We start from the raw sequence: 27742 nt of genomic DNA, 5'->3' as shown, positions 1-27742 counted from the left end.
TGTTGCTATGCGTAGGAAAAAGTTCTTCCAGTCTTTGACTAGAGCTTTCACGAATGCTTTCATCAAACCAAGTTTGAGGAGAAGTGGGTGCAATAATAAAGGCCTAGGCCTATTCTTAGATTCAAATATGGGTGGGTGTGTAATATTAATTTTGTCTGGCATTTCGGCCATTCCCACTTCATGTAATGGTTAGCAGTATCGCAGCAGTCCCAGACAGAGAAACCAATAATAATATTTTGCGTAACCTCCCTGCTGACCAAGAAGTATAGTTACAATCTTAAGACCACTGCAGATATTCCATCTATGGTTCATGAAATTAATTCCTGTGAGAAGAATAGTCATTATGTCTCCTTCACTCCTACAGGTCTGCTCCAATTGAATATACGGCCATTTATTACCATTTATGTATAGCTTTCGAGCTGAATTTCAAAATGAATCCACAAAAGACGCCATTCTTTCGGTTTTGTAGGTGAATCCGATTTCATATGAAAGCCGTACGAGTTCTTAATAGGAGAGCATAATTTTCCATTGTAAAGGATTCCTCCAGAACCCTGCCGCGAATCCTGTGTATTGAAATTTTGGTGTCGGATGCAAATAAATTCCACTGCTGTAAATGGGACCCTAGGAATCGGACTGTATTTGGAATAATTTCAAGTCACGTATTCAATCATTAAGTTCATCCAGCTTAATGATAGATTGACTTTCCATTGTCAGGAATGTATTCGTTTGAGATATCGGATGAACGTTCCTCATTATTACATATATAGACCTACACGTCCACTATAGGAGCTAGTGCTCGCTAGGAACTGGAAGCTCCTCACTATGTATTGGCTTCAATGCGGAAGGCACATCAGCATATGAAAAGTCTAAAGTAAAAATCTCTAAAGTCCAAAATTATTGATTTTCTGTTTTCGATGTTATTTAATAGCTAACTAATTTTGAACAGAGGTGCATTAACTTTCGAGACGAGTAAATCCCCTTGAAATAGCATGATCATGTGACATGATGCAATATAATTAATTTTTAAGAAGAATTTCTCAAGGTTGTTGCCACATTAAACGGATGGGGAAGTCCTATGTCATACAAAACTAGTGTGTGTAGGAAAGAATGGTGATTTCGAATTATGTGCGAACCGTGTGATCAGCTGGGTTTTGAAAAGGCATATTCTGCAAGCGAAACAGAGTTCTTGGTGTTATGTTGTATTAATTTTGGTGTTATATGTCAAACACACAATTTAAATTTCAATGTCTGGAGTTCTGTTCAAATTTCTTTCAATTAATCAGTAAATCAATAGGCTTTTTGAAAATGCAAGACATATAGGCCCACTGAAAAATCAATAGGATTGCCAACACTGAATTGCAAGGCAGTCTACACTCTCAGTCTATAAATAAATGACGTCATACTCACTTTTATTCCCTCTTATCGTCAGCAAATGGAGCTGCATTCGCAAACAATAAATATACCAACTTCTGCTACTTAACGTCTATATTATTTTACGAGAAACAAGGTTTTTGTGTTTCGGTCTCCTTAAATAAGACAGGTGGGTCAACATTTCGAGCAATTGGCCGTAACTGTACAGTAGAAAATCAATAAACTAAAACATTAATATATATAACAATTAATTGTAAAATAGCAGATAACGAAACAAAATAAAAGCACCAACCTGACAATACACATAGCTGAGCCAGTATTTTGAGTCAACCCATGAAACAGGAGAGTCAGTGATGTATATAACTGGTAATGTTAGACCTGTGTCAAACAAACGAAGAGGATAAGATTCTTTCTCCCTCGCCGAACGCTACAGAGGAGATGATGATGTCATGGTCTAATGCGCATACCAATGTTTGGCTCAAGTCTTACCAAACACACGCTGTGGGGAAGTATTTTCTCCTTTCCTCCGGCCGCTACAGAGTTGATAATCATCATGGTCTATTGCGCATTTCAATGTTTGGCTGAAGTCTTACCTACCTAGCTGTAGGCATAATTACTGTGCTTCAGTTTTTCGAACACTTGCTTCATAACAATGTCTATCACAGACCATATTTTTCATGACACAGTGTTAACTGATAGGAATATTGCTTCAAGATGCTTAGGAACTGGTTGTCCCAAGACTGAAGAAACAATGTCCTTCGCTGCTCGCATAACTAATTCTTTCCCAATGGTTTGCGACTTTTCTGCCTGAAATATTTTGAGCTATCTTTAAATAATGCTTTTGCTGCCCTTTATTTAAACACGATAAGACCTTATTTTTCCCTTATTAAACGTTTAGTCACTTTCTTTCCACTGAAAACATTCCACTCTTGTTTTGTAAACTGTAGTGTTTTGTTTTGAAATGACGTTGAAGAGATTGGATAATGCTTAAAATAAATTACACACTGCGCAATAGGTTTATTTTCCTCACCCATGTTACTTACTTATTTACTGGCTTTTAAGGAACCCGCATGTTCATTGCCGCCCTCACATAAGCCCGCCATTGGTCCCTATCCTGAGCAAGATTAATCCAGTCTCTACCGTCATATCCCACCTCCTTCAAATCCATTTTAATATTATCCTCCCATCTACGTCTCGGCCTCCCAAAAGGTCTTTTCCCTCCGGCCTCCCACCTAACACTCTATATGCATTTCTGGATTCGCCCATACTTGCTACATGCCCTGCCCATTTCAAACGTCTGGATTTAATGTTCCTAATTACGTCAGGTGAAGAATACAATGCGTGCAGCCCTGCGTTGTGTAACTTTCTCCATTCTCCTGTAACTTCATCCCTCTTAGCCCCAAATATTTTCCTAAGAACCTTATTCTCAAACACCCTTACCCTCTGCTCCTCTCTCAAAGTGAGAGTCCAAGTTTCACAGCCATACAGAACTACCGGTAATATAACTGTTTTATAAACTCTAACTTTCAGATTTTTTGACAGCAGACTAGATGACAAAAGCTTCTCAACCGAATAATAACACGCATTTTCCATATTTATTCTGCATTTAATTTCCTTCCGAGTGTCATTTATATTTGTTACTGTTGCTCCAAGATATTTGAATTTTTCCACCTCTTCGAAGGATAAATCTCCAATTTTTATAGTTCCATTTCGTACAATATTCTGGTCACGAGACATAATCATATACTTAGTCTCTTCGGGATTTATTTCCAACCCTATCGCTTTACTTGCTTCAAGTAGAATTTCCGCGTTTTCCCTAATCGTTTGTGGATTTTCTCCTAACATGTTCACGTCATCCGCATAGACAAGAAGCTGATGTAACCCGTTCAATTCCAAACCCTCTGTGTTATCCTGAACTTTCCTAATGGCATATTCTAGAGCGAACCTCACCCATGTTAAGTAAATCCAAATGATAAATATGAGAAATCATATTCCCTTTATTTGATCCTGAGGTTGATCCACGTGTCTGAAGAATTGAACTCGTTTGGTCTTATAACTGGCATAGAATTGCATTTTTATGTTTCATTAGTATTGTCTATTCTTTGCCTTTCGGTAAGGGTACATAATGAATGATTAATGTAGGGCTATACATTACAAAACACAAATTCAGCACTTAAGCTCTCGTTATCCTGAGGAAGGACAGAAAACTGACTGGGAGAGAGGAGCTTGCTCAAATATTACAAGAGAAGGATTAAACAATCAGCTAAATGTTCCAGGTTTTTCTAAATGTGTCGAGGTTCTCATAGCACACAAAGCCGCCATAAGAAGGCGGACGCATAATAGGCCTACTCTATAATTTCCTAGAGCGTCTCACAGTTCAGAGAGCTATCGGAAGATGGCAAGGGTATGAACAATTTGGTGTAAGAAAACATGGAACAGATTCCGATTTCAGCATCATAGGGCTATTTCATTGATGGTACGCGTAGTACTGATTGAAAAACGCTTGTATAGCATATTAAAGATTTAATGAACACACAAGAAAAAACTACAGGGACATCATTTTATTTTTACTTCAATTTTTATTGTACCTGAGTTTTTGAATATACTTCACTCCCACCCCTTCTACTAATGAAGTTCAACCGTCCTCCACACAGATCCAAGACCGCATATACAGTCATAGTAGCCTTACGGTCATAGTAAACAGTACGTTCCAAAAATATGTTCGCTTTTTCCAGTGACGAAAGAGCTTTCAATATTGCATCGTTTTCCATTTGCCTACGTCGCATCCCGGTTTCCCCCACCTGCTTCTATTCGTCTCTCTGTAAATGCTAGTGGCTGGGCTGTCTTAGATCTTTTCTGAGAGCATTAATTTCTGTTAGGAATTGGACGTCTACGTAATATTATACTCATACAATTGTTTAAAATAACTTAAATAAAAGGGCCTCGTTAAGTAATTAAATGTCACGTGATTTCCTCTCTTTCTACGACGCTGCGACGTAACCACTTGGACGGACAGTAGATAGCATGCCTGAGTAATGTTATCTTTTCGGATCGGGCAGAGGTGAAGATTGAATTTACAGTACGTAAGGTACTCTTTTATAGAGTAAGTACAGAATTATTTCAACATGAGTTAGTGATACGAAGTACGAACCTGGTAATTGGAATTACGTACAATAGTCTATAGTGCGATAATATGTACATTAGAACTGAAGGCTGTATCGAAATGAACGGCCACCACTTAAAAAAATGTGTTTAAATATAAATATTATGATTATTTTTCAATTTAACTTCATTCTCTATAGTGTACGCTAATGTGTTGTAGACAGTATAATATACACTGCATAATGAATACGTCCACATGGACAGCTCAGTTCGTGAGTAAAAACACTTATTGTTAATACTATACTGTATTTTGATTAAACAAATCCTAATGAAAGTTATCAAACTCAATATCGCGATATTTGCTAGTTTACGTAAATGGATGAACGTCTTTTCTTTCCTCCTATACCTAGTAAAGTGATTTGTTTGTATATTACGCCAGTATCATCGAACTCCAGTCGTGGAAGGGGGTAAAAACCGGTGTTTCCGGTTCTTAATCGTTGATCCAAAGGTATAGTTAGGTTAATATTAGAAATGTTAGTAAAAATAAAATGATGTCCCTGTATAAGAAAATAGAAGAAAATGTCTATATAGAAGAACAAAACAAAAGCAGAAGTAATGAAAACAAAAGTGAAGAGATTTGCAATGCAACCGTAAGTCCAGACGCTCGCTGTTTAAAAGTTCCAGGAGCCAGCTATGTTGCTATCTTGGAAGAGATACGACTTTTAATAAGTTTGTCATTATGAATGAATGTACTCCTGGCTCGAGGAGTAGCTATATATAATTATCATACCAAAGAACTAAACCCGATAAGTTTAAATTTCTGAATTATAGCTTATTCGGAAGCAGTATTTCCCTGCCAGTTAATCTAATATAGCTTCAACGTGCAAATGAAAGAAAAACGTTCGCGAGACGAATCCCTCATAGCGCTCTGCCGGCTGCATGTAGAATATCCATTGGAGCTGATTAAAGGAACGAAGCCTGCTTTATCGTTCGCACTAACTCCTTGTCTTAATTCCGTCGCTTTTCTCTAACTTAATGATAATTTACTGTTTTAATTTGTCGATGTAAAATTCAGAAAAGAGATAACAAGGCCAAAGTAGAGAAAATTATTGCACAATATGTTGCTTTTTAAGGGAAGTTGAATTTTAATTTACAGTTAATTTTTATTTACGATGATCCCTTTATAGGCCTACATGCTGTAATATTTTAGCAGTAAGATATATTAGCAAGTTACCGGAAATATAATAATAAACTCCCAAGAAATACTAATTTATAAAACGTGCAAAAACATTACAGTATGCTGTTATTGTTGTATGTTATTGTTGTAATACTCATAATTTCGTTCTATTGTCCTATTGTTTATTCTCCCTTCCTCTTCTTTCTCATCATCATTTTCTCCACAACCATCACCAAAACTGCCAACTTCTATATATATAATTTGAACTGGTAATGGAAATTACGGGAAAATGGCTGAACGGATTTCAATGAGTGACCCCTCATTTTCATGCCTGGCATCCAAAGTTTTTCGGAAAAGTAGTAGTTTTCAGTGAAATGTTAATTTTCCTACATAATTTTCCTATTTTCCAAAATCCATCTTTTGTCAGTTTTGAGAACTAATTTTATTGAATCACGGCCGACTTGATTAAATTTCAGAACAAAACACACACTACAATAAGCAATATGCCATTACACGAAGGCCATGATCTGCAGGATTGCCGACATATTTAGAGCTCAATTCAATTTGTTATTAAAAACTGATTCTGCAGTGTATAATTTTCTGAGTACAGCTGTGTATTGGATATTCAAATCTACGAAACTTGAGGTGGTTTGATGACATTATTACCATTAGAAATTAAATATTATTATAGTTAATATCACGATGCATCTATTTTTCATTAATTGTACATAATATTGATGCTATATTGATGACATGAAAGTGAAACGTTTTGTGGTTATGTAAGTAAATGTAGAGAATATCTTAATTTAGATCTTCATTCCTATAATTTACAGAGTGGCTGCTATATATAACTACAAAACTTAAGTAAGATAATAATATTATTATTAAAAATCAAATATTTTTATATTTATTAAAGCAGTAGGGTTGGGTCTTTTTCATATACTTAATGGCGGTGTAGTGTAGACATTGATATGTGTCATTGTCTTCAGTATTGGCTCGAGAGAGCGCAAAAATTACAGTTCCTAAGGAAAGATCAAAAGGTATTATTTACTGATAAAATAAGAGGCCTAGAAAATCTTGTAGTCTTCAGATCATTTCAGCAAGATCTCTTAGTAGGATAAAATGATTTTACGCTCTACATTTCAAGTTCTACGTGCAGCAGCTACACGAAAATGCTATTGTTCGAAAGCTTAGCAAACCTGACATTTTTTTAACTTTTGCCTACAATCCACAATGACCTGAAATAGCTACTGCTATCGTCCTGACATTGATACTTGCGTTTTCACGTTGAAACTCAAAAACTGAATATGGATAGGTTCAAGAAAAAGTATTTGGCCTAAAAAAATCCATTCAGAGGGAGTATGTTTCATTATTATGGAAGCAAATAACTATCAAAATGTCAAGTATTCTTCATTGAAAATAAATCTGAAAAATTTTTAATTCAACGTCTAACGAACTTAGTTTGCAGCAGTATTTTCTGCACAAGCCACTAGTCATTATTATTTTTAAGAAACGGACTGTACAATTCCAATACCGTCTAAACCATCATTCCATCTCCACAGAGCAAACATTTTATTTTTCCACGCTCGCATGTGTGCAGCTGCGTACTGCTGCGTCCGTTCAACATCCGCGAGTGTGGAAAAATAAAATGTATGCACTATAGGCCTGTATAACAAAATTATTTGGCTTTCAGAAGTAGCTCATATTTGAGAAATAAAATAGAAATAAAAGGGAGAGTAATATAACAAGTTTCCTATTTAAACTATTTTGGTTTATGACTCGTAGCCTATCTAGATATTAATAATATGGGCAACAAAATGCAGAAACGCAATAATCAGGTACAATTAAAAGGACATTTCTGGTACAGAAGTACAATATTTAAATCTTACATGGCGATTTCAGTGCTAACCCATGGTTTAGAAATTTTGCCACTCACTAATATTGAAACTACCAGTACCACAAATATAGACAGAAGATGTGAGGTTATAGCCTACTGGCTGATTATATTCTTCAAGACAATCAAGGAAGAGGATATATCAGCCACAAACTGAAACACATAAATCATTCGAAAATTAATGGCAACATTTCAATTAATATCAAACATTTATTAACATCGACAACTCTAGAAGGGGAAGGATGCCAACTACAGCGTCACTTTACTCTAAGCTTCTAATTGACTGCTCCACAGCTGTCTTTTTCTAAAGCGTGCCCGTCTCAGTGGTTCTATCATTTTAGAGAGAAGGTTGTAGCTGCAGGAGCTCATATTCGGAGAATATGAAGGATGCTCTAGAATTTCTCTGTTCCAGCTGTTAAGTAAATTACCCATTTGGGCAGCCACGTGACAACCAGCACCAAATGCTCGTTCTATAAATCAGTATTTCTTGGGAGGTTATTATTATATTTCCGGTAATTGTTAATATATCTTACTGTTAAATATTACAGCATGTATAAAGGGATCATCGTAAATAAAAATTAACTGTAAATTAAAATTCAACTTCCTTTAAAAAAGCGCCAAAATCTCTTGGGAATACCCATCCCATTATGCTTTGCAACATTACGACAAGTGAAGAGAAGCAACTAGAAGCACTTGAAATGTGGATATGGAGAAGAATGGAACGTGTGAAGTGAACAGACAGAATAAGAAATGAAGCTATGTTGGAAAGAATGGGTGAAGAAAGAATAATGCTGAAACTAATCAGGAAGAGAAAAAGGAATTGGCTAGGTTACTGGCTGAGAAGAAACTGCCTACTGAAGGATGCACTGGAAGGAATGGTGAACGGAAGAAGACTTCGGGACAAAAGAAAATATCAAATAATAGATGATATTGAGATATATGGATTATATGCGGAGACTAGTAAAAGGAAGGTAGAAAATAGGAAACACGGAGAATGCTGGATTTGCAGTGCAAGACTTCCCCTTGGGTAGAACACAATCAATGAATGAATGTGGTTTAAAACTACTGTATATACGAGCAAAATAGTATTACGTGTCTAAAAACTTGTCTTTGAGGCCTAAAGCAGATAAAGAGGTAGAATCTTTGATAGTAAGATACCATCGCACCTGGACTGAACTCGAAAAAGTCCGATTCGAAGTTCGTCGCTCTACCGGCAGATATAACTTGCCTCCGTTACACATAGGCCTACCTACTAACAAACATGTAATTCATCGTAGGCCTACTCTTAATAAGTCACGTTTGAATTAAACTACATAACATTAATTTTCAAATACCGTACTTTCCTATGCATAGCAAAACAGTCACATAATGAACCTGATAAATCCAATTGTCGATTAAAATAATTGCTTGAGCGTTATTAATGACTCTATTATTCGTCATTCTTACTTTTTGATATTGAGAAAAATGATCCCGAATGCAAATATTTTCATGCTTAAAATGGGGTTGTGCTGGAGATCGGTTTACTCTCCACGTAAAGTACTACTGCACATAAGATTCTGAGGAGCAGGAATCAGAAAAGGGAACACCTAATCCGTGATAATCTAATTTAAGACAGCAATTACTAGACTAATTACTAATGGTACCGGTAATGTAGATAATAGCTGTGATGATTATTATTCTGATGGTGATGGTGATGATACTGATGAATTAAGGAGAAGAAGGAAATAGAAAGAGATCGAATAAGAAGAAGAAGACGAAAAAGAAAGGAGTAAAAGAAACGACGAAGGCGAAGATATTAAAGAATATAAAACGAAATAATAATAATAACATAATAATAATAGTAATAATAATAATAATTATTATTATTAATATTATTATTATTATTATTATTATTATTATTATTATTATTATTATTATTATTATTATTATCATCAATGAGACAGAAGAAGATATCAGATGATAGACGACATTAAGATATATGGATTATATGCGGGGACTAAAAGGAAGACATAAAATAGAAAAATACTAGAGAATGCTAGGTTTGCAGTGAAAGACCTGCCCTTGGTAGAACACTATAAATGAATGAATCATTATCATTACTACTGGAGCTAAATTACAGCTGTGAGCAGTATGGGATGAAGATAAATGCAAACAAGACTAAAGCCATGATCATAGAAAGAAAAAAGAAATAAGGTAAACTTGAGAATTCTATATGAGGCAGTAGAATAAGTGGACAGCTTCAAATACTTCGAGTATACTATAAGCAGTAACATGAGCTGCTGCCAAGAAGTCAAAAGAATTAAAGCAATGGCCAAGGAAGCTTTTAATAGAAAAAGGAGCATCTTCTGCGGATCTCTGAAAAAAGGAAGAGACTATTGAAATACTTTGTATGGAGTGTGGCATTGTATGGGGCAGAAACGTGGACATTATGACGAGGTGAAGAGAAGCGAATAGAAGCATTTGAAATGTGCATATGGAGAAGAATGGAACGTGTGAAGTAGACAGACAAAATAAGAAATTAAGCTGTGTTGCAAAGAGTGGGTGAATAAAGAATGATGCTGAAACTGTTCAGAAAGAGGAAAAGGAATTGGTTGGGTTACTGGCTGAGAATAAACTGTCTACTGAAGGATGCACCGGAAGGAATGGTGAACGGGAGAAAGGTTCGGGACAGAAGAAATCAGATGATGGACAACTATAAAATATATGGATCATATAAACTGACAAAGAGGAAAGCAGAAAATAGGAAAGATTAAATACAGCCGGTATACCGGTATATGTATACCGGTATGTATTTTTCTGTATCTGATTTGATCCTGGTTGAGTGGAAGAGAAGGCCTGATGGCCTTAACTCTACCAGGGAAAAAAATGATTATTACTATTATTACAGCTGGATTTTCAGTGGGCAGAACACTATGAATGTATTATTATTATTATTATTATTATTATTATTATTATTATCATTACTATTAACACAACAACTACTTATCAGACCACAGCTCTGGGAAGAGAGAAGCCTCCTGGAACAAATCTCACTGATCACCTCTCTAATCGGGTTTTACCACTTACTATTCACTAAATGGTTCGAACAAAACCATCCAAAAAGGAACCCGTGATGCTCATATTAACTGGGCTTACATTCACACTCGAAATACTAATATGATATACATGGTAAGAGAAAACTTTGTCTCAATCATTTCTCTGCCACCACACTCGTCCCACAAAACGCAGCCCCTGAACCATACTTTCATGATTCCTCTTAAAGTTTTACAGCGAAGTGGTTAAAATTTGATCAGAGAAAACCAGAGATCTGTTAGCACATACGATGTCATGGAATCAAGAAGTTGTTCTTGTGGCAGAGAGTTACGCTGTATTAGTTTGCAATGAGTGGTGACAATGTGAATTATGAAGAAATTGTGATTTGGCAGTGAAGAAAGTTATTCCAAGAAAATCTCCTTAAATGCAGTATTTTTTCTTCACCATATCTTTTACTTGCATTCCCTGACGAGATTTGAAACAAGGTCTCCGGAATGCGAATGCAATGAGTTATTCTAAGGGAATCTCAATATAATCACTTGCGTACTTACGAACAAACCACTGCATCAATAAGCATAAAATGGTGAAATATTAATTTCAATTTTCCTCGTGCACTGACGTGGAACTTCTAATTTTCCGATAATTAAAAGAAATTAAATAAAAACTTGAGAAAATAGCTAAAAAGTAACCTACACGCCTTCCTTGCAATGGCTCGCACAGCGAGCTAGAAGAAAGGAACCGGAAATAGTAGAAAGGAATCGTTAGTGTTCGATATCTGAGGTGTACTTTTGCAGTCACAACACGAACCTTTAACATCGCTGTCCATATATAGTTTGCCCAACTTTAAAATCGTATTTTAAGGGGTCGTTAAATCTAGTTGGAAATGTTTGGATGGATTGCCAATTAATTCTTGAAAAGGTTCGAGGGATGCACTTCAGATCACCACATTACAGCGATCGATTTTATACGCCAAATCCGTGACGTGCAAGTTTTAATGGCATGGGCTGCGAGTGGTAGAGAGTTAAAAGAAAGTTTCTCAAATTCAAGAGAAATCCCTCTTTCTAACACATTGTGATCTTTGTAATCTTAAAGAAACAGAAGAGAAACAACCGCTTGCAATAGAACATACTGTATATTTTATTGAAAAAAGAACTGCATACAGATGTATAAACTATAAGTAAAACGAGACAAAGAATAGTGTTATTTATAAAATAACACATTTTAATTACATTATATGGGTCTACTTATTTGTTAGTCGTCTTGCTCATATCGTTCCGAAAGTGTGTCTATAAGCATCCAAGTATGTAGGCCTATGCGTGTATGAATAATAAAATTAGTTTTGTTTCGTTGTATGTTTGATCTTGAGTAATGCCTCCTTTCTGAGATTTACACGAAATATCTGTGCGACAAAACTTTTTTTCTAAGACAGTACGGGCCGTATTCATAGACATTCTTAGAGCTGGCTAAATAGCTACTTCCGGTGGATGATCAGCGAACTATTCATAAACCAGTGTTAACGATAGTACGCGTGCTAGGCAGGGTTTGGCCGGCTAAATTTTAGCTTCCACCAGTAGGGCAGTTTAAAAGATGGGCTAACTCTGCAACATGGGTCACTATGAAGTTTACATATAATGTGGCTTTTCTTCGTCGAATTCGTGAAATGAGACGAAGGAGGAAAATATACCTTACAAAATTAATGTATTTAGAACGTCTCATGATATTAATTTTAGAAACTTACCTGATTCACTACGGAAAAAGTGAGATTGATAGTGTTGCTGCGTCCTAACCTATATGAAAACGAAGATGATCGCAATTACGAATTTCAATTGAGACGCAATTTCTAACTACAATCCGTTATTACGCTAGATGTAATGATAAAAATTTAATATCGGAAGATTCTTCTTAATATTTCCCTCTTATTGAGCATTTTTTAGCGTACTGTTTTGTTTGAGTTCTGTAATTGTTCTGATACTAATTAGGCCTGTCGTGATGAAAATTTAATATCGAAAGGTTCTCCTCAATATTTTCCTTTTATTAAGCATTATTTTAACCTACTGTTTTCTCTCAGTTTCGCAATTGTTCTGATATATTTAGGCCTATATATTATGTTGTTGCCTGCGTCATCAATTTCTGGAGTAGGGCATCCCCCACCAGTTGTTTTTAGTTATTTCTTCAACTAAAAGTAAATAAATATATACTGAATTACAATAATTCATTCTTTCAAATCCAATATTTCATAATAGTTACGTCTAGGCCTAACCTAAAAATATTAGCCTACGTATAATATTATAACATTTCTCCTTACATTTTGGACATTTTTTTTTCTTGTGTAGTCGAATTACCCGCACGCTTCCATGTATATTTCTTGCTTTTATTACCACAGAAGAAAAAACAAATAGTTTATTGTGGTTTAATATCGCCAATAACCGCACAAATAAACAGAAACGATCCAGAATCGCTTGCGTCTGAGCATGAAAACTCCAGTCTACACATGCGCAGTAACATTTCCAGCATCGTGTAAAATTTTCTAGTCTAGCGTAGCCACTGAATAATTTGCGTCTATGAATCCCGTAAAAGTAACCTGGCTATAACCGGGGCTAGTCTAGCACGCTTGTAGGGTGGGCTAGCGTTATGTCTATGAATACGGCCCTACATGTATGTATATGCAATGTAACTATTCATGTTCGTGTACATATCTGCGCAAGTACACTTTTACGTCTGTATAAATATGTGTATTAATTATGCGCGTTCGTGTAATAATGCAAATGCATTATGTACTTCCGCATAATGTGCAGTGTGTGGAATACACAACTGGCATTATAACCGGTCGTAACGCGCCTGTTTAGTGGCGATATCCGACTCCTCTCTCGCACGAGAAGGCAACTAATAAACGGTGAAGAGCGGTGATTTAGGCCTATAGTCCCGTAAAAATAATGCGCCGGTAGGAGGTAATAATAATTAGGCCTATATATTATGTTGTTGCCTGCATCATCAATTTCGGGAGCAGATCTTATCGTTTAAAAATTATATTGACTATTACACTCTTACTACGTCATACTACTTTTGACCAATAAAACGGTAAGAAAGGACGTATTTCAACCAATCATGGCTGCTTATCGCACAATTTTATCGCGTCCCTTGCATTTGTTTAATTTTATCGCGTCCCTAGCATTTGTTTAATTTTATCGCGTCCCTAGCATTTGTTTCTTTTTTTGCCAACATTTGAAACTGCGCTGGTCTGGACGTCAAATATATATATATATATATATATATATATATATAAAATTACAAACCACTCCAGTCGATGCACAGCAGTTTCAAATATGACTCGCATTGGCATTCAAAAACAAGAATTAATAAAAATCACTGATCATACCTATGCATCTTCTGAAATCCGATTTACAAATAAATGAAGAGCACCATTCGGAAATCCTGAATAAGTTGAATACACCATGTAGGCCTAAATCAACGAGTTCCACTTCTATTATGCACACGTCCAATATAACATCAATTGAACCACCAACCACATTCAAATTTGAAAATTGTACATTCAATAATTATTCCTTTTAAAATTATTCATTCGGAAATTCTGAATAAGTTGAATACACCACGTAGGCCTAAATCAACGAGTTCCACTTCTATTACGCACACGTCCAATATAACATCAATTGAACCACCAACCACATTCAAATTTGAAAATTGTACATTCAATAATTATTCCTTTTAAAATTATTCAGGTTTATTTTTTATGTCATCGTCGTTAATTAAAACTTTTCTAACACTTGTGTATATTAGTTAGGTTATGTTGTAGCTTCTGCTCTGAGAGGATAAAAAGAACTTCTGCTATATGATATTATGGATAGTCACGTATCAGAGATTGTTTAATATTAAGATTTATTGAATACTAATCATTACAGTATCTGTATAAAGACACTACTGCCATCTAGCATGCATCTAGCGTAATATTTGTAATGTTGAGATGGTACAATAATACATTTGAAGGCAGTTGTATTTTCGTAAGTCAATTAAAATTTTATTGTATTGGAGTACTTCGTTACTTCTAATCTTTATATACTTTCTTCTAATCGTGTAATAGTCAATTAAATCCCACTCGAGTTTTGATTTTCTCTAGATAAATCAAAACGTCTAGTGAGATTACTGTTGAAAAAGATGTCCTGTCCACCTCTCTGGATGCAAGAATCTCATCGCTGTAGAAAATTCTTAAACACCTTCTGGAAGTCTCTAGTTGTAATTTCACTCAGCACTCGAATCATTTATTTTCCAACTCTTCAAGAGTGTGTTGATTGTTCACGTACACTGTTTTGAATTTCCCCACAGGTCAGAAAGCATGGGTAGACATAACGGCTCGGTTAGAAAAGCCAACGTACTATGGTAGGAACGATCATGATTTTAAAATCAAATGTAGGAAACAGAAAACGGATGTAGGCAAATTCTCATTTTTAAATAGAACTATAAATGATTGGAATGACCTACCTGCAGCGGTCTTTGAGGGCTGTCCTTCCTTAAGGAGATTCAAGAATAATTTAAAGAGTTGTGTATAAAGTGAAAATTAAAATTAAGGTGACATTCAATATTTAATTTTTAAGGTGACATGTATTTATCTAGCCTGACGAGTTTACTTCCATGGTTTGAATTGTAAATTATTTAAAAATAGCGTGTAAGAGGGCCTTAGACTAGAAATGTTTAGTTATATGTAGTTATGTTTATAAGTATGCATAAGAATGCAATTATTTGACTTATTTGAACTGTTGTATCAGTGAAGCGAGGTGAGTCAGTGAAGTTATGGTTTTACAGTGCAGTGAACAGTTCCGATCAGTGATAATTTATAGCGTCAATGAAATGTGTTCTATAGTGTCAGTGAAATGTGTTACAGAGTGTCAGTGAAATGTGCTAAAGTGTCAGTGAAATGCGTCATAGTGCCACTACAGGGAATGAGATGAGAGTAAAGTGAAAGACTATTGAAACTTATGTAGGACCTATACATAATTATGTAGGTTGTGTTGTAAAATTATGTGTTTTATTTTATGTTTTATTATTATTGTGTTAAATTGTATTGTATATTCTTATTGCATTGTGTATAAAATTGTATATGTGTTGTAAATTGTATTATGTATTGTAAATTTTATTGTGTATTGCTGATCATTTTAACTGTGTATTGTTAATATTGTATATACCACTGCCACCGGGTGCTTGCCCACTTGCAGTGTAAATAAATAAATACATACATACATACAGCTAAAAATCACACAGATTTAAATCCGTGGAACGAACTGGCGAACATTCGCGACTATTACGTGAACGTCAAACATTTTTTTTTTTTTTTTTTTGTAATTCTGACGATATACCGGCTGTATGTGCAATGGCGTTATCCTCCAGGAAGTAAGCATCATACTGTTTTTCATTTTTAGTCAATATTGTAAAGAAAGAAAAAAGTCACAGTATGTATCGCACATAATATCGTGAAAGAAAATGGGGCCAATTACCCTTACGTGCAGCAATACCACAACACACATCCACTTTCTGATTGTGAAAAGAAACTGCATAACTTACACTGAAAAAGGATTTTCAGTGTCACTCTATAAAAAGTGCAACATTTACAGTCCTCTTAATAGGCCTACTGATGTTTTTAACATGTCTCAATTTTGTGCTAATCGGCGTGGAGATTTCTTAGGACTTAGTTGAATTCTTGCCTGAATATGTGCAAGTTTCTCCGTTGTGATTCTTGCATCCAGAAATGTGGACTTAATTTTTAACATGTGCTTTGGTCAAAGGTAAAAACAATATAAAATTTTCTTATTAACTCTTACTTGCGCACTATTTGTACGGATCTATAGGACTAAATTAGAGATGAACAAAACTAACTGCCGCTCTCGCTCGCTGTGTTCGTTGCATTTGTCTTTCGAATTTCGTCTCGTCATTCTCGTGCGCTTCGAGTTTCGGTTATCATTCTCGAAATAGCATTTTGTCGGCATGGAAAGATTTCGTAACTTTGAATAACATACATAATTGAAATATGTAACATTATAAATGTTTAAATGAGACAAAAAGACAAAACAAACAGTATCTTAGTTATCAAAATGTTCTGGTTCTATTATATGGTATTACCTTGGTTATATAGGCTAAATAGAAAAAAAAAATTCTGAAATAAATTTGCTTTTCTAAGAAACATAGAACATACCGTTAATATCCTTCTAATTCAGATTGCACACTTGACCTCAAGCATATGAAAAGAAAATTCCTAGCCTTTTAATAAGGGCCTAGTAATTAAATAAAGACTGGGGAACGGATTATTATACACTGTAAGGTAGAGATGATGTTTCAAATAGGCTACTTGATTGTTTATACATATATAATAGTTGCTAAAGTAGATAAAAGTTCAGTCAGGTACAAACAACTGTGGCGATTCAAGGCTGCTTGACGTTCGGGACTTCGGGAGTGATCAATCTCGACGTCTCGCAACACCCACAAGCAGACTTTACGTTAACTACGCGACGTATACAACACTGTCGTGCGGTTTTTCGGCTTTTCGGGCGCTGTTGGTCTTGCTTTCTTGATCGTTGTTAATCTCTAGAGTAAATCACCGCATTCACCGCCGATTTGTTTCCCTCTCGAACTTTCCCGAATTCAGTCCCGTCTCAAAAGAAAAAAAAAATGAAAATGCGGAGGGATATTTGTTAATTAGTAAGTACAACTAAATTTACAAAACGAGTCCCCTCATTATCACGAACAATATCCAAACGATACTCAATTTCAGTCCAAGTTCTCTGCAGCATATCTGGTATGACAGTTGCTAATATTTCCATAAAGTGATTACGTAAGTTGTTGAGGTCATTCATCTTGGTGTCCACACCTGTGGAGTAACGGTCAGCGCGTCTGGCTGCGAAACCAGGTGGCCCGGGTTCGAATCCCGGTCGGGGCAAGTTACCTGGTTGTTTTTTTCCGGGGCTTTCCCTCAACCCAATACGAGCAAATGCTGGGTAACTTTCGGTGCTGGACCCCGGACTCATTTCACCGGCATTATCACCTTCATATCATTCAGACGCTAAATAACCTAGATGTTGATACAGCGTCGTAAAATAACCCAATAAAATAAAAATTCATCTTGGTGGAATGCACAATGTCCTTGGCATAGCCCTTGGGTAGAACACTATGAATGAGTGAGTTTTAGTTTATCTATTATACCCTACATAATAGGCCACCGGCTTGGCTCAGTCGGCCAAGGCGCTTGCCTGCCGATCCGGACTCGGGTTCGATTCCCGCTTGGGCTGATTACCTGGTTGGGTTTTTTCCGAGGTTTTCCCCAACCGTAAGGCGCATGTCAGGTAATAAATGGCGAATCCTGGACCTCATCTCGCCAAATACCATCTCGCTGTCACCAATCCCATCGAAGCTAAATAACCGAATAGTTTATACAGCGTCGTTAAATAAGCAACTAAAAAAATACATAATAAAACCGGGTCTACCATTTTTCTTGATAGAATTCTATATGCACATGTAAAACATATAGACTGCACTGAAATTCTTGATTTGTTGTGATGTATGCAGTGTATAAAACCACATGTATGACAATGAAGGGTGAGTGTAGGGCACAAATACAGGCATTTATCATTAACGAATGCATAAGGCCTATTCGTTTATGAACCGTTTGGATGCTATGTACCACAACCTTAGAGGTGCTTGCAGGTCAACAAGTGTCTGTACACTCTTATAGGCCCACAGTTATGTTTAAGATCGTGTGATACTAAAAGTGAAGACACTGGAAATTGCTGAAACTTCCTTAAAATTACATTTACATAAAAACTTAAATGTAAATTTATTGTCGACAAAATGGATAATACTGTATTCATAGTTTTTCCACACTATAGGCTCCATATCTAAAAATATTTTGTGTTCTAAATATTCTCAAAGAGTTGAAGAATGCCTGCATTATACAACAATGCCAAATTAAATAATTTTTTGTTTGTAAAAACAAAATCATTATATCGGAAATAAATTTGCGAAAACATGTCAAATAACCTGCTATCTTAACAGTAGGTAGCTTGAATAGCTTACATTTGTTATGTTTCGAAATAACTCTGTCAACAAAACCGAAATTATACAATAATTATAAATACGTAACCTGGCGTTAAACTCCATTATTTTGTAAATAGAATTGTATTTTTTGTCTTTATATAAGCTTTTTTAAAGTTTCAGCGATTTAAAATATCTTCATAACTTTGAATAAAATTACATATTATTAAATTTTCACTTAATCACACACATTAACTTCCAAAATGTCATTTATTTAAAAGTTTATAATTATGTGTTTCAATACAATCCAGTAGTATTCAGGTACTTCGTTAGGAATAGCAAACTACAGTATTTCATTAAAAAATCAATGCTGCTTACATAATATATTAAATAATCTGAATTTACTGTATCTTTCGATTATTGATCTTGATATTAAGATCACATATTCAATGCTCCTGTGTTAATTTCCATCAAAATAAACATAAATCCTTCCTGGGCATTTTTTAAATTCAAAATGCCAGTATTTTCTACTATAAGCGACAGGATTTATGCTCTAATTTAGTTTCTGAATTTCAGATAAATTTCGCAAAGTTAATATTTAAAAAATTATAGAAGCACGAATGATTACTACGAAGTGGAAGCTTAAAAATGATGCACATAATATCTTCATTGCAAATAATTCACAACTGCAGGGTTCATAATTCTCATGTCACTGTTACTACTTAAAATTTTAAATGGATAACTTTTTTTCAAATTAAAACCAACCCGAAACTTAAAATAAATCAGTTAACTTCATTCTTCTGCATTCATTCTAAATACCAAATTAGTATTTTTCATAATATTATGCTCATGAATAATAAAGGAATTTGATATGAGAAGAAATTGTGAATTAGGTAAGAAGAAAATTGAAGGGTTCAGAGCTATAGTGAGCCAAGCGCCATTTATTAAAAACGGAGAAAACAAGGGTTAAAGTTAAAATAAATATCATAGTTTAATGAAGACTGACATATCAATTAGTTTTAATGTGCATACTTTATATTACTTACTATATGTTTCATTGAATTATGGTAAGCACTTAATTTTAAGCCTTGTTTTCTCCGTTTTTAATAAATGATGCTTGGCCCACTATGGCTCTGAACCCTTAGCGAGAGGAGCGACTGACAGGTTGACCATACTAGATCATAAAGAATCATTTATAATGTATGTCCTGAACCTCGTGTTTCATTTGTCTCATGAACCTATTAACACTATGTGAGAAACTGACAATTAGAAAATACAGAATAATTTAAAAGAAAGTATTTAGCGTTACAGATACTCAAAACTTCTAATTAAACAAGATACTTAAGAGGCCACATTTCTTAGAGATACTTTGAGAAATGAGAATAAGCGATCTCTTTCAATCCCAGACTGAAAACATAGAAAAACAGATTAACCTTTGCTAAAAAAAATTCTAGACTCTTCGGGGATTTGAGGAGGAAATGTAGTGTAAATTACAAGTCTCTGCACAAATTTGGTTAATGATGACTCTTCTAATTTAATTTAATTTAATAGTCTACTATTTTAAACAGTGAACAATGATTTTGTAATATTTATTGAGACTGAATTAACAGCATTTTGTCTCTGTCTCAGTAAAGGCTGTTTCACAATAAACCGGGAACGAGAATCAGAATGAAAACGAGAAGCAGAAGACGTGAATATGAAATTTTTTTATTCACAATAAACCGAGAACGTAGACGACTATGCATATCGATATGTAAAGTCAATATTACGCATTCTTATGTTATTTGTGTATAATTGATCAATGACGTTCTCTCATGAGTACAAGGCAGCCAACATAAACACAGGTTAACCAACTTCGAAATTTCAACTCAAACGTTTCATTAGGTACGGTACTATAAATATGCCCATGCATCTTTATTATCACAACCTATTTTAAGTCTACCATAACGTAATATAATTAGAGAAGAAACATTTGTAATAGAACAAAAATGAACACAACAGTAGTTATTGAATTGAAGAATGAATATGTAGTGTGTAATACAACCAATACAGTAATAAAATATGATTCGCTTCCGATCGGTGTTCAAAGATGCAGCTATTGAAAGACACATATTCTCCTTCATTTTCTCATCTTTATACGAGGCGCGCCGCTTATCGTAAACGTGAGGATTTTCCTCAACACTCAATATTAGAATCTCATCAAATAAAACTTGTTCCATCATGCACAGCACAGAACAAAATAATGAATAGGTTATGTCACGGTCTTCTTGCTACAAAATATAAGACGGCAAAATAACTTTTAGATGGCAATAGAATGAATCTAGTGGGCTGTGATCGGAAACGTGAACGCCAAAGTTAAAACTTGGGCAACTCTCCGTTCCCGATCCCGGGCTCCGGCAAGCTTTTCGTTAATTGTGAATGCTCATATTTAAATGTACACATTTTAACAATTTTACCGTTTTTGTTTCGTTCCGATTCTCGTTTCCGGTTTATTGTGAACCAGTCTAATATGTAGCTTGGTTTCTCTAATTCCTTGTGAGTGTCAAAGTTCTAAAATAAATATTAAAACTTACTTGTCATCAGTAAACCAACTATTTTCCGCTGAAACGGTATAACACTTTCTTTTGATTCACTAGAATATTTGGCAGTATTTGAATTTTGTAAATAAATGTAACTATCTCGTTCACGTATTAGTCGGGTCCACAATAGTTCCCCAGAACAGAGGTGTACCTGTGACTTCATGTCGTATGAAGAACAGAAACGGTCTATCCATTACAAAGTTCGTGTAGTCACCAAAATAATCCACGATAGTGCCACCGACAGCAGCAGCGATCGTTCCTAACTCACTGACTTCAACATAAACGTGCTGAATGATGTCATCAATCCGGAATTGGTAGTCAGGTGAAGCTCCACTCATGTCAAATGACAATTTATCATCTTCAGCTGTAACATTACTTGTGACATTGAGTATACCGCCATCACTTTGTGTATGGAGACTAGAATTGCAGTGAGGCTGGTTAAATTGAGTACAGTTCCAACCATGGCACCTTAGAGAATGAGTACTTCCTCCATTTTGATGCGTCATCCTGTGTCTGTGAACCGCATCCCTCAAAGATGCACCGATATCCTTTCTAAAGTGAGATAATACTTTCCTAAGACTGAATACGTGAGAAAGTTTCATTTTTGGCATAACCAAAGACACTGAAGCCATTTTCGTCGTTGAAATCAGCTCCAAAATATCTTCTACGGACAGACTCGCTGCGAATGCTTGTATAGAGTAGATGTTACCCTTGTCCGGCAATATCACGTACATGGCAGCTTTGGCGTGCTTGTAGGGAATGGCTACCATGCGGCACCCGGTGCGCTTACTCTCCACATACATCAGATCAAATTGTCCTCTCATGTATTGCACGGCCACCGCGTGAGTCTCATTTGACTTGAATGTGCCCGCTATTGTGTGTCTTGGATTGAATGGAGTTTCCCAGTCACCTTTGAAATAGATGGCATTGGTCAAGACAGCTGCTGTAGTTGCAGGTAAGGGATGACTATACAGTTTGTTAATGACTCCATTTGTATGCGAGGCTGCCCATTGGTTGATCGTCTGCAGGACACTTTCAGGGTCCCCGCTGAAAAAAAGGAAGGCAATTAATAAAATAAGCTAACGATAATATCTTACAACTTCCATTTATATAAGTTTACAAGCATGTCACAATGCCCAACCAGTTTCAACTGTCGGAAAAAAAAAGGTCTTGAAAATAAATAATAAAACTGCCGGGGAAAGAATATGCCTACCTGAAGTAGTCCCTTAATTATTTTCTTCATTATTACTATAATACTATATAAATATCGTCACATATACAGATATATGTATACCAATATATTTGCATTTATATAATTAACATATGCAATGTAAAGAGCCTACGTATACTTTCAATGTGTGTGTGTGTGTGTGTGTGTGTGTGTGTGTGTGTGTGTGTGTGTGTGTGTGTGTGTGTGTGTGTGTGTGTATGTATGTATGTATGTGTATGTGTGTATGTATGTATGTATCTATGTATGTATGTATGTACGCATGCATGTGTACGAGTGTGCGTATGTGTCTGTATATGGATACCTACGCATGTTTCGCTTTTATGCTCCAGATTTTAAACATATCAATATCCAAATTCCTTTGCAATTCTACAGAGACCGATATGCCACTCTTGTCCCATAAAGTATTACAAAATAATAATAATAACAATAATAATAATAATAATAATAATAATAATAACTATAATAAAGTTATTTGTGGTTACACACAAGTTTTCAATTACTATGATATCCACTTTACACACAATTTTCAATTACTGTGATATCTGGACTACATAGTTTCAATTACTATGCTATTTAACCCACACATTTCCCAATTACTATGATATCTGGTCCACACATGTCCCAATTACTATGATTACTGGTCCACACACAGTTCTTATTACTGTGATATCTTGTCTACATACAGTTTTCAATAACTATATCTGGTCTACACACAGTTCCCAATGATTGTGATATCTGGTCTACAAACATGATAGCAGGTCTACATAAATTTTTCAATTAATGTGATATCTCGTCTAAATGTAACTTTCAATTTCCATGGTATCTGGACTACACGCAGTTTTCAATTACTGCAATATCTAGTATACCCACAGTTTTCAATTATTACTATGATATCTGGTCTACGTACCTTTTTAAATTATTACTGTGATATTTGGTCTACACACAATTTTCAATAATTACTGCGATATCTGGTGTACACACAGTTTTCAATAATTGCCAATGAACGTGAACTAGAATCAATGAATTACTATGATATCTGGTATTCACACAGTTTTCAATAATTATTACTATGATACCTGGTCTACACACAGTTTACAATAATTACTGTGCTATCTGGTCTACGTACCTTTTTCAATTTTTACTACGATATTTTCAATAATTATTATGATATCTGGTCTAGACAGTTTTCAATAATTACTGTGTTATCTGGTCTATACACAGTTTTCAATTATTACTGTTATATCTTGTCTACGTAGGCTACCTGTTTTAATTATCACTATGATATTTGGTCTATACACAGTTTTCAATCATTACTGTTATATCTGATCTACACACAGTTTTAAATAATTACTGCGATATCTCGTTTACACACAGCTTTCAATTATTACTTCTATATCTGGTCTATACACAGTTTTCAATAATTACTGTGATGTCTAGTGTACAAACAGTTTTCAATAATTACTGTGATGTCTGGTGTACACAGAGTTTTCAATTTTATTATTACTGTGATATCTGGTGTACATACAGCTTTCAATAATTACTTACATATTTGGTGTACACACAGTTTTCAATTTTTGCTGTGATTTCTGGTGTACACACAGCTTTCAGTAATTACTATAATATCTGGTGTACACAGTTTCTCAATAATTACTGTGATATCTGGTGTACACACAGCTTTCAATAATTACTATGCTATCTGGTGTACACAGTTTTTCAATAATTACTGTGATATATGGTGTACACACAGCTATCAATAATTGCTATGATATCTGGAGTACACAATTTTCAGTAATTACTTTGATATCTAGTCTACACATAGCTTTCAATAAATACTATGATATCTGGTGTACACAGTTTCCAATAATTACTCTGATATCTGGTGTATACACAGCTTTCAGTAATTACTCTGATATCTGGTGTATACACAGCTTTCAGTAATTACTCTGATATCTGGTGTATACACAGCTTTCAATAATTACTATGATATCTGGTGTATACAGTTTTCAATAATTACTGTGATATGTGGTGTGCACACAGTTTTCAATTACCGTGTTATCTGGTCTACGCATTTGTCGTATTTTGCAACTAGACTTATAAAAATGCAACAAACTTTCAATGTAAATGTGCAAAAATGCGACAACAACATTGGACTTCAGAAACGAAGATGGAAATGGAGAAAACAAAATCAGAGATGTGTATGAACTAATCAGTTCTGGAGAATCTAAATTTAAATGAAATGCTAATAGCATGGGCAATGTTCAAAAAGATATTGAGCAATAGATGTTCAGGAATGAATTTCAAAGAGTTGGTACAATTCATATAAGTTAACAAGTTAAGGAAATAATTTCTTCTAATTGATTTATACAATTCCATCGCTAGGATTTAGTTGCATGAATCTTGTAAAAACTATAATTAGAAACCACCTTTCAGTAAAAAGAGTTAGCACTCTGCTAACAAATTTTGTAACGGCCTACTCGTAAAGAATTTCAATGTTTAGAGTGCAAATAAAAATAACGTATTTTAATGTGTGTAAATCAGCAGTATGATTCTAAACATGCCTAATGATTTACTTACATAAGTATATCTAGAGTTTGGTAAGATGGATTGAAAGCACTGAAACTGCAAGAAACAAATTACCTAGCTTTTTGTTCTGCAAACCTTACTAATTTTATCTTTTTCTACAATTATTTATAATATTGCACAGGTTTTTCGTAATTTTCACAAATATATTTTTTTATTTGTGCATTTTTGCGACAATTATTTATCTTCTAGCTTAAACCCTGGTCTAAACACAGTATTCAATTACTATGGTATCTGCCCCATAAAACATTTTTCAATTAGGCTACTATAATAGCTGATCTACAAACAGCTTTCAATTAATATGATATCTGGTCTACACATATTTCCAATTACTATCATATAATATGATCTACATAATTTTCAATTACTACTATGACATCTTATCTACAACAGGTTTCAATAACTAGGCCTGTGATATCTGGTCTGCACATAGTTTTCAATAATTACTGATATATCTGGTATATATTACTGATTTCAATTGCCATGATATTTGGTCTACATAAAGTTTTAAATTACTGTGAAATCTGGTCTACACGCAACTTTTAAATACTGTGATATCTGGTCTACACGCAGTTTTCAATTACTGCGATATTTTGTCCATACACAATTTTTTCAATTATTACTATGATATCTGGTCTACGTACCTTTTCCAATTATTATTATTATTATTATTATTATTATTATTATTATTATTATTATTATTATTATTATATAAAATTTGGTTTACATAGTTTTCAATAATTACTGTTATATCTAGTCTACACATAGTTTTCAATAATTATTGTGATATTTGCTGTACATACAGTTTTGAATTACCGTGATATCTGGTCTACAAACAGTTTTCAATAATTACTGTGATATCTGGTCTAAACACAAATACAATTACTATGTTATCTGATCTACAAACACCTTTCAATTATTATATCTGGTCTACACACAGTTTTCAATTACTATATCTGAACTACAACAGTTTTCAAATACTATGATATCTGGTCTACACACAGTTTTCAGTCACTTACTGAGGTTTTTTTATCTACACAAGTTTTCAATCTACTACTTTCCAGCTTGATATACATTTATGATTTGCGTACTTACATTTTTGTTACCCCTGCTATCGCCTTGAATATAGAACTTCCATGTTTATGGATAACTGATAAATTGAGTCTCATCTGCAGTTTTCCGTCATCGGATGTTCAAGGATTCAAAGCAGAATATGATGATCAATATTTGAGAGCGATATAAGTCCTTTACTATAGTTTCCTTAAGAAAATGAAAAGAACAAAGCTATGCATGAAATAACCCAGTTTCTGAATGAGATGGATCCAGGCAAAATTTTGCCGACTATTTCTCTTTCATACAAAATAAATCTTCTGATCATACCCATTTTCAAGTTGCACACCACTACGGCGGGCCATGCTATGCATGATGTGTATATATAGAGGGTTATGTCGTATACTAGGGCAAATGTATGTGTAGGTGTTGGAGTAAATGAAGTGTACGGAATGGGTAAGAATGACGACGAAGATGAGGAAGGGAGAAGGGTAAACCCTATGCTGGCACGGAGCTTAATCCTGTCGAATAGTATCAAGGGGACCGCCAGTCTTAACGTCCCCTTCCGAAGGACGAATCACTATCAACAGTGACATATTTCTTCTCTTCATATGTACTGGCGTGAGATTTGGGATTTAACCCAGGCATATTGGTGCACAATCTAGTGATCAGAAATTGTATACCGACATCTCTCCTAGTAGAAATTTTACATGAACCCAGGCCAGCTAGCCTAATGCAGATGGGCTACCACAAAGTTAACTCGTCGAGGAGGAGGAGGAAGAGGAGGAGGAGGACGCGATATATTGACTCTGTTTTTGAAACGACAGATTACAGAAAGTAAAACAATGGCGAAGAAGAAATTTTTATCTAGAGTAACTCAAAACAACGTCCATGAAATTCACTCCTTCTCCTATAAAACTGAGCATTTTATCTTTCCCACGGAAAGGCGAATGGATCGTGGTGCTAACCACATCACTTCTAATGCCGAATTCGACAAGTATGGCAGCTCTACCTCTCTGCCTACATGTGCCTTTATCCTATCTTAGATTAAAATATACACATAGTAGTGGCTTATGCAGCAATTGTTGCAAACAAAGTTCATTAGAAGTTCAAATTAAATTATTTTAAATTTATTTCCAATGAAGAATACCAGACATTTTGGAAGTTATTTTCTTCCATAATAATGAAACATACTCCCTCGGAATGGTTTTCTTTATGCCAAATACTTTTTATTGAACCTATACATCTTCAGTTCTTGCGTTTCAACGCGAAAACGCAAGTAACAATGCCAGGACGATCAGTCGGTTTTGCATGTGGAAGTGAATCAGTAACTATTTCAGGTCATTGCGGATTGTAGGTGAAAGTTAAGAAAATATTAGGTTTGCCATGCTTTCCAACAAGAGACATAGCATCTTGATATAGCTTCTGCATGTTTCGTGAACTACTTTGAAATGTAGAGGGTAGAATCATTTTATCTTGATAAGAGATCTTGCTAAAGTGATCGGGACACTACAATATTTTGTAGGTCTCTTACCTTATTAGTAAGTAATACCTTTTGCTCTTTCTTAGGTACTAGAATTTTTGCGCATCCTCCAGACAATACTGAAGACAATGACACATCAATCGCAAATTGTTTTAAGGAACCCGGAGGTTCATTGCCGCCCTCACATAAGCCAGCCATCGGTCCGTATTCT

General features: G+C 34.9%; 1 protein-coding gene across 1 annotated transcript in view; it reads right to left on the bottom strand.

Moving 5' to 3' along the window:
• Positions 1–18859: 18859 nt before the first annotated feature.
• LOC138705828 (serpin B4-like) overlaps positions 18860–27742 on the bottom strand; it is a 69450-nt gene continuing 60567 nt past the window's right edge. The window contains exon 3 of the mRNA XM_069834497.1: positions 18860–22234. Within this exon, the coding sequence (XP_069690598.1) occupies positions 21292–22234 (943 nt within the window). The 3' untranslated portion in view covers positions 18860–21291. The remainder of the gene's footprint in view (positions 22235–27742) is intronic.

Source organism: Periplaneta americana, chromosome 9, assembly GCF_040183065.1.
Source record: "Periplaneta americana isolate PAMFEO1 chromosome 9, P.americana_PAMFEO1_priV1, whole genome shotgun sequence".
In the NCBI taxonomy this organism is placed as follows: Eukaryota; Metazoa; Arthropoda; class Insecta; order Blattodea; family Blattidae; genus Periplaneta; species Periplaneta americana.
This window is presented reverse-complemented; position numbering and strand designations above follow the sequence as displayed.